General features: G+C 44.7%; 1 protein-coding gene across 1 annotated transcript in view; it reads left to right on the plus strand.

The window, feature by feature from the left end:
* The window catches only part of maml3 (mastermind-like transcriptional coactivator 3), an 81961-nt gene that overhangs the window by 44986 nt on the left and 27474 nt on the right, over nt 1-9501 (plus strand). Inside the window, 2 exon segments of the mRNA XM_035660182.1 lie at nt 2648-3391; nt 4275-5219. Of these exon segments, the coding sequence (XP_035516075.1) occupies nt 2648-3391; nt 4275-5219 (1689 nt within the window).

Consider the following 9501-nt stretch of genomic DNA (forward strand, 5'->3'; position numbering starts at 1 on the left):
CACACACACACACACAGAGTTGATGAAGCCGTGTCGTGACAGTGGAGATGTGTGTTTTCCTGTGTTTTTCTCAGTTGTTCCTCTAATGGCTACACAAGCATAAGAGTTCAAGTCACAGACACACACACACTGTAGGTTTTTTTTTGGCTGTCAATACTAATAGTCTTTATCATGCCATAAAGATAATTAGGCTGACTGTCAGTCACGCTGGAGAACAGAGGGGGAAGCCAACCTGACAGCCCCACCCCACACACATTCACACACCAGTAGACCAAGAAAGTCAAAAAAAAAGGATGATTTGTGTGTTTTTATGTGTTTTAGTGTGTGTGTGTGTCTGCCAGCTTGAGTGGGTCCACCTCAGGGTCAGAATACAATCTGAATATATTTTGTCTGTTGTTCCATCTGAATAACAAAGAGCTAAGCGTGCATTTGCACACATACATGTATCAGTGGTCCTTGCTTTGTATAGTGTGTGTGTGTGTGTGTGTGTTTGACTTTTTCACATGTGACAGCTGAGAGTGTGGATTTTACAAATATTTTACTGCTTCTCCGCTCCCTTTTTTTTTTCACAGAAGACTGTTTGAAATGTAGATCTGCAGGATGCGACTGTATGTGTAACCTGCAAACCGCTCCAGTCAATGTGCATTTGTGGGACTATGCATTTGTATATGTTTGTGCAAATGTGCGTGTGTTTAAACTGAGTGTTAGTAATGAGACTGGAGGAAGGTTTCAGTGTGAGAAGGGTTCAGTCAGGCAGTACCACATTTCCTATTTTTTCTAAATTTACATTGCACATGTACAGCCAAAATGTATTTTCATTTCATTTCATTAATGTGTTGAACCTATATTTTTGCGATATTGTACTATTATATTTCATTTCACTTCCTTTAGAAAGTCAACTGTATTTGAAAATATTTTAAGGTTTTCTTTGGCAAATAATATTAACTAAAATAAAATCAATTTAGCCATAAGTGAGCAGACTAATCTGCAATCAAATGCTCTTAAGAGTAGTCTCTGACTTTATCCAGGATATATGTAGAACAAAATAAAGCTATTATACTGTAACTAAACTATGCAGTGACGTTAAATGCAAGCCTATGCTATTGATTTTAAAACTACAATCATCTTTTTGTCTGAATCTCAAACTTTGGCTTGGATTTGGGTCGGAGCACAAAATTTGCACCCTGGGAACCTTTCATAAATTAGGTCCCTGCTTCCCATTTGTCATTTTAATAGCATCTACTATTTCTCTGCCAACTTCATTAGGGTTTTAAATTAACAGGAGTTAGGAATAAAATTGAGATTGAGAGTTTATTAAATTGCACAGAAACCAGACAATTACAAAATTCAGTTTGTCTGCATGCTCGTTGAAAAGTGTATGTTTTTTTTCAGGGGAGATGTCTATATCTTTCTATATATTACTCCCCTAAATACACAACCAATCATTTTCTATCCATTGCAACAATATTTTGAGCCTCTAAAATGCTGCTGCTGTTGTTCAAAACTCAATTTGAGGGGTTGCATAGAGTCAAATCCTGTCCAAACCTTACTAACACCACAGATTCTTTGTAAATGTTTTGCCCAAGGAGTACATTTTCCCTCTGCCATACTTCATATTTTTCAGCCAAGGATTTGGTAAAAGTATCATTACTGCATTGAACCGTAAGCCCTGTATCATCAATTGAACAGCTAACTGTAAAGCTAGCCCCCTGCTGACAATTATATATCAGTTTTCTAAAGACCCTGTTTTTGTATCACGACTACAATTAGACGTTGCTGTTTTCAGATGTATCCATTTAAGGGAGTGTTTTTGAAAACCACATATTTGGTGATGGAAAACACCTGCTTAGTGTAGATAAAAGGCCAAAATGAAGAGAATTTAAATTTCTAGTGTTGGCATGGTCTTACTTTGCTCCTTTCCCTGTTTTCTTCACTTTGTCAGACTTCTCCCTCGCTATGTCTCAGTTTGTGCTTGCTGTCCCACCGTACCTCCTCTCCTCTCCAACCCAGGTCTATGATAGTGATTACCTTAACTGCCAGCCAGCATCTGTTAGCACCCTGTCGTTATCTCGTCGGTGCCATGACAGAGGCAGTGCGACTGTTAAGTTAAGCGGACTGTGTGGAGGCTGTCTACAGTAAGGCTAAGCATGGGGTGTGGATTTAGATGGGGCAGTTCATCCACCCATTGGCTGATGCTAATGATGGGGAGAATACTATAGACGGAACGAGCTGTTCTTTTGATCTTTCCTTCCATCCTCAGAATTCCTCGATTCCAGCCTGCTGGGATTGCTCTTGGAGAGGGCTGCTTGTCTGATTGCTTTGCCCCATGTTTTACTTTATGCCTAAGAAAATGTGCACACGTGCTTGTGTGTTCTGCGTCAGAACTTATATGATCATTATTTCAGCCAGATTGAATCTGTTCTGAAAGTACGATTGATTTGTCTTCCTGATATTTTGATTGCATTCTCATGACAGTTCTTGATTTGTGCAGAGAGGAAGCAGTCTGTTGCCTTATTGATTTGGAATCTCATGTTGTTTCCATTGTTAGCGCCCTGGAGACCACAGAAAAGTTTTCATATTGCTAACATGTCCCATCTCTGGTGCTCCTCCAGTCCTAATCTGTTTGTTTTTTTCCTGCTTGTTACAGCTCCAGGAGACTGTAAAGAGAAAACTGGACAGTGCTCGATCGCCCCTCAATGGAGAACAGAATGGCATCTGTGATGGAGGCAGCTACTCACCGACCACCAAACGGGTACGGAAGGAGGGATCCAGTGGTTTGGACTCACTAACAGGTCTCCCGAACAACAACAATAACAACAATGTACCACCTATCTCTCCTCTGCATCACCAAATGGACATTAAGCCCATACTTGGCGGGCCCAACACTTCCACCGGAAACAACACTACAAACAGCAATGGCAACCATGTAGGCCAGGCGTCAGATGAGCTGGGAAAGAACGGTGGCAGCCATCTTCCGGACATGAAGCTGAATGGCTCGCTGGACCTGGAGGACAGCTTCAGCCTCCTTAAAGACCTGAAACAGGAGCCACTGGATGACGCAGGTGGGATGGAGTCCTCTGATCCCCAGTCTCTGTCCAATCAGAACAAACTGTTCTCTGACATCAACCTCAATGACCAAGAGTGGCAGGAGCTGATCGATGAGCTGGCCAACACTGTGCCAGAGGACGATATGCACGACCTCTTCAATGAGGACTTTGAGGACAAGAAAGAGGCAGAGTTTGGCAGGCCAGCAAACAATCAGACACCAGGCCCACAGGAAACAGCTGGGAATACGACGGCACCTGGAGGGGGGTCGGCACCAGCAGCAGCCCTGCCTCCTCCTCCTCAGCCTCCACCGGGAGGTCCACAGGTCCCTATGGGCTCACCACAGGTTAGTATGATGTCCTATAGCAGGGGTATTAGACCCCTATCTCTGCCCTAAATTGTGACCAGCTTAGGTGATTCAGTCACATATTGATAGACGGCACCATGGTTAGTCTGTACCAATTTAAATGCCTGTTTGCTTTTAGTTGTAAGAAACACAATAGATCGACATGTCATAACAGCAGTAATTCATAAACCATGTATGATCTGCAGTCACTGTGCAAATATTATTTTTTTCATCTGATCCTGATGCAAGGATTGCAGATAATGAGTAGAAATGACCTTTTGAAAGGTTTTCATGAATTCGGCTTTGCTCAATTCGTTTTTGCTTTTTGATCGACTTTCTTCAGGAATCAGATCATTTGAACTGGTTTTAAATCGTAACTAATTCTTGATTCCAGTTCATAGTAATATATTCACAGGTGTGTCTTTTTATTGTTTCAAATTTTTTAATAGATGAATAAAACCATGAGATGTGCAGAACATGAAACAAACAAACAGGGTATTAACAGGGTGTGTTGAGGTTAAATGGACTCCTACTAACATATCCAAAGCTGTCTGATTAACAAATTGTGTCTCATTTGCTTAATACAATACAAATAAGCAAACAGAAACATTTTTAAACAACAAGTTGCATACTATGACTATTTTTTGACAAACAACAGTTTATCCATCCTTCCGGTGCTTCTGTGCAGTGCCACCAGCCAAGTCTCTGGTTTCCAGACACAAGCTTTGGTGTAAGTCTCTGTATAGGCAAGATGTTACCAAACCTTCTGACAATAAGACTCTGGGAAATTGGAAAAACAAACAAGAGACAAGGTGTTAATTAGAAAACTTTAGAGGTGTTACAGACATATTTCTGATTTTTTTGTCTGGACTCCTCTCCTCAGGTCCGACCATCATCATCAGGCCCTCAGTTTGCCACCACTGCCAATGGAACGCCTCCACAGCAACCTTTGCAGCAGTCACCAGCTGTTGCTATGGCATCAGGTTCCCCATTGCACAACTGCGTGGCTCGTTCCCCTCAGACCCCAACCCAAGCTCAGACGCAAGCAGTCTCTAGGCCTGGGAATGGATACATGATGAACCCAGGCCCAGGGGTCAGTCAGGCGGGCACAGGACCTGGAGCGGCTGGGGTTGCCCCTGGAGGTCAGCCTGTAGGGCCAGTGACCACTGAACTTTCTCCAGCTGAACAGCTAAAAGCAATGGCTCAGCAACGTGCTAAGCTGCTGCAGCAGAAGCAGCAGCAGCAACAAGCAGCTAACTGGTCCCCTGCAGGCGCTCCAACCAGTCCCTATAACTCTGGTCCCTTTAACCAAGACAAACCCAACAGCCCTATGATGTACCCACCGCAAGCCTTTAACGCACCACAGGGCCCTCTAGTGGCTGGGATGGCCCCCAACAATGGGCCCAAAGCCCCCATGAACAACTACCTCCCTCACAACCACATGGGTATGATGGGCCAGCAACAGCCAAACAGCATCAGCCAGAACGCCCTGTCCAAGCAACAGCAGCAACAGCAGCAGCAAACAGCAGCCATGTTGTCCTATAACAACACCAAACCGCTGAGTCACTTCAGCGGCAGTGGGGTTGATCACATAGGCCAGAGGATGACTCCACCCATGGGAGGGAACAATCAGGTCAAGAACCCCATGATGCCTCCCTACATGGGTGGTGGGGGAGGCGGCGGCCAGGGAGCGGGGCCAGGGCAGACCCAGGGGCCAATCCCGGGACAGACAGCCCACCTGAGTGAGGAGCAGAAAAGGATGTTGCTGATGAAGCAGAAAGTTTTGAACCAGAACATGCCCTACAACGCCATGCAGCCTCATGGACAGGTAAGGAAACTACCTTTAATCATCGTGGCTTGGCAAACTGGCGCAGTTCACGTGTAGTACGTACTGTTGGCTCTGCATTGTTCCAGGAGGAAGGTTTCCTTCAACTGCAGTTTGTGTGTAGCTTGAGCCCTGACTCCAGGTCAATCTTCAGATGAAAACAGAAAGCAGTTACTGTGGAGATGAGTGCCATTTTCTAGGGTGGTAGTGTTATAGAACACTCAACCCATGACCTTGGGAGGAGAACAAAACACTCTACAGTTTTTGCTTGTCAAACCTTGAGGAGCTATTAGAAACACTGGCTGTCCACTGGAGGTTTCCTGTAAAATACACAGATATTTTGACTCCATTTTAAACACAGAATGCCCAATGGCAAGGATTAAGAAATAAAAATACTATCTTATTTAAACAGTTGACCAGGACAGATTACGGAAAATGGATTGCTGCTTTATAAAACCTTCCAGAGGTGCAGCCAGGGAAGGTAAAATGGCGGTAGTTGCCCCAGCAACAAGCCAGGGCTGGGAATAGGCACAGGAAAATGGCCTGTCGAGAGTGTATTGATGCCTCTGCAACACTAGCAGCACTGATAGCCTCCCCTCACTCCTCCTTCCCCCAGACACACAAGCGCATGCACTCACACACCACGCCAAACACCAAAGCTAAACGGCTCCTTAGCTCATATCCCCAATCTGTCACAGCTGACTGATGGCTGAGATTGGACCACTAAGCCAAGCTAGCTGCTGTCATTACTGAAAGCCCACCTCGGGCAGTTTGTTTCCCGAGCCCAGCAACCAGCACAGCCCACTCTGAGCGCTCCAGTGGTTCAGCCAGGTGTCAGGTGTCCTTAATAATCCACCGGCGGAGGACGTTAAGGAAGTGTGGGTGGACTATACCTTAACAAATAAACACCAACACAAGTGAGACCTCACACTCGTATGATTCTTCTTATAGTGTTGCTCATTATCTCAGGGCCATTGTGTTATCGTCAATAGAAAGTGTGTGTGTTAGTGGGTGCATCACTGTTGACAATGCACTCGTCAATGCTGTCTCCTTCTACCTTTATCTCTCTGTCTCTCTCACTCCGCCACCCTGTGTTCATGATATGGCTACAGTCAGTCCTCCTCCTCCTCCTCCTCTCCTCTACTCCTCCTCCTCTTCCATCTCCCTCCTGGTGATCCTCTGCGTCTTCTGTCCTGTTCCTCTCCTCCTTCCTCCCCTCTTCCTCCTCTCTTTCTCCTCCTGCCGCAGAGACACTCGAGCACCACAATAAAGGCACATAAGTTTATTAATATCTCGGGGCCTTTGTGCTGCTGCCGGGCTGTGTGTTTTGTGGTGCGTAAGCTGAGTCGAGGTGCGAAACTCACATTTATTTTTGCGTGTGTTTCATCTAGATTTTTTTTTGGGGCCGTACGGGGTAGAACGGAAGGGGGGTGGAGAGATTTATTTGAGTGAGCAGAGGAGAATTGGAGACCGGGAAGAGAGAGGAGAGGGATATGCAGAGAAGAAAAAGAAAAAAAGGAGAAAGGCAAATGCAGAAAGAGAGATTTATTGTAGAGTGAGGATGGAGCATATTAAAAAGAAAGTCAAGAGCCTGAAAAGGCAGAAATAAGTGAGCAATGCAGGATGGAGTGTCTGAAATGCAAAATACTCCCTGTTCTTCATGTATCTAGACCGACTGTACTGCAATTAGCACGTTTATTTTTAGTGAATAGTCACGGTTTAAAATAACATTAGCAAATTAACTATAAAACATAACAGAAATTACAGTGTGCTTTTCTTCAATTATTTAGTCATTTATTAGGGTGGAGGTGGGTGCCGATGAGCTTTACATCAATATTTACAGGATNNTCCACCGATTTTACACATCAAGATCAGTCCTGAGTATTACAGTTTTAAAATGTCTTCTGTGGCTCTACAAGAGCTTCGTCAAGTCTGAGACTTGGTCACTACAAAATGTTTAATGAAAAGTCAGCGTTACAAACTGTGTAAAGTTTGAAAGACAAGCAGAATGGGAGAGTGCAATAAAAAGACGCTATCAGATTGCATTATGGGAAGTGTATGAGCCTGTGTTTTTGGAACTTGATCCATATGAGGGGACTGGAAGTCAGGATAACTCTGCTTCTGCTGCTTTAGTATTGGCGATATATTTTATCTTGGCAATCAGTCCTTTAATATTAGAGTTTTCAGACCATCTGTGCCCAAATTGTAGGCGCATTGGACAAAAAGCTGCAAAATTCTTCAGTATGTCAAGGTGAGAAATCTTGAAAATAATGACAACATATGCTAAATGCAACAAACAAGGAGGTGCCCCCCCCACACACACACACACATTAGAGCTTTAATTGCTTGGAGTGATTGAGCTATTAAACACACACTTTACTTTTGATTTATTCAACAGCGTTCACTCTGTAAAGCTAGCATATTGCCTGAGTAACCAATGGTAGTAATAGCAACACTTTCATTACTGCTTTTTGTCTGTGTGTTGTGTCGCAACAGCTAGCACACACAGAGCTCACGATTCAGTACCAGCACGCCTGTGGGTTTCTTTCTGTCATTCCAATATGAGTCTTCTTGGTTGGACTAGTCAGGTAAACCAATGTCTGCTCTATCTGTTGACGGGCTGTCAAAGCTCAGTTGGATAAGTAAAGGTGTGTGTGTTTGCAAGTATATTTCTTGTTGTAGAGTAATTTGTGCTGATATGTTGATATCCCCTGAGTCACCCTTGGTAATGGTGTTTGTGTTTGGGTGAAGTGATACTAGCTGTGTTTATACTGTTTTCTTTGTCTGCATTAGCGTGTGTGTACATTAGCCTTTGGCTTTGTGTGTGTGTCGTCTCACAGGTGGTGCTTAAACATCACTGTCTCTCTGCTCCGTCTTCTCTCCCTCTCTCTGTTTCAGTGTGTGTAGGCTAATCCAGTTAGCAGCTGCTCAGGGAAACTTCAGCCTCGCTCCTCAAAAGCTCGTTAGTCAAGCTTTAATTGTTGCTCCCTCGCTTTGCATATCGCCATGACGCTAATTTATGCCCGTTGTCGCGGTTACCGTCGCCACGGTGGTGGATGTCTCAGTGGAAGCAGCAAGTGGGGGAGCAAAGGCGCGTGCACGAGTCTGTGGAAGGTGGTTGTGTGATTGTCTGCGTGTGACGGATGATGTGGTTGCCTCTGTCTCTCTCTCTCTGTGTGTGTGTGTGTGTGTGTGTGTGTTACAGAATGGTTGAGACGGATGTGGCTTGTTGCACAAGCATGCGTGCAGCTGTGTGAAGCTAGCAGCGCGGGGGCGGGTCTCCAGGGTTATCTGAGTGATGATTGGATGAGAATGGATTGACAGGTGTTCGCCTCAGAGGAGGCCTCTGGTGTCATACTGATAAATTGAAGCGGGAGGTTCGACTGCATGCATGTGTGAATGAGTACGTGTGTGTCCTGTGTGTGCACGTGTGTGTGCTTGTGAGTGGAGCTCACAGTGTAGACCCACCGACTGCAGTGCACCAGCAAGCCGACTCCGGTGTTAATAGCCCTGTGAGTCACGACACCAGCCCCCTCACACATGTACACACATGTACACACACACACAGACACTCGACAAATAAACAGGCTTTAAAAAACACCCACAGGCATGCACTCTGTCTGCCAAAGCCCCTCCTGCTTTCTACCTTCTCCACCCCTCTCTTTCCAGAGGTAAAGCCCCTCTCATCATCCTCTCTCCTCTTTTTCATCTCATTCTCCATCCTCTTGTTCTAAGAACCCTGACCTCCACAAGGTCTCAGGGGTGGCAGACTTAACACACACACACACCGACCAATACATCAGACCGATATTATTGGCTGATTTTTATCATCAGCATTGTATATAATGGAGTTCGCTATGTTGGAAAATGTTTTCCTGAAGCTTGTATCACAGTGTCTGTAAATGATTCAAAATTCACAGTGTGAAAATACAAATCTGAAGCATTGTACTCCAGCAAGGGGCCCTCATAAAATCACTAATGTACTGCAGTACGTACTTAAGTACAGGCCAAAGTGCTGCAAGATTTACTTGTTTTTGTCCTCGACTAACTAAAATGTAAGATCATTTTGCTTGTGGATAAAACAAAAGAAATACATTCAACTATTTAGAATTCTGAATTCTGCACAGCAACAAACCCTAAAAACAGCTGCCCCCCCATGACCCTGTCTCTGGTTCTTTTCCTTCCTTGGACCCTTTTAGATAGGTACTGACCTCTGCAGAGCGGGAACACCCCACAAGAGCTGCAGGTTTGGAGATGCTCTGACCCAGTGGTCTAGCCATTAGTG

Source organism: Morone saxatilis, unplaced genomic scaffold, assembly GCF_004916995.1.
Source record: "Morone saxatilis isolate NCDOM2014 unplaced genomic scaffold, NCSU_SB_2.0 Contig17, whole genome shotgun sequence".
Taxonomy (NCBI): domain Eukaryota; kingdom Metazoa; phylum Chordata; class Actinopteri; family Moronidae; genus Morone; species Morone saxatilis.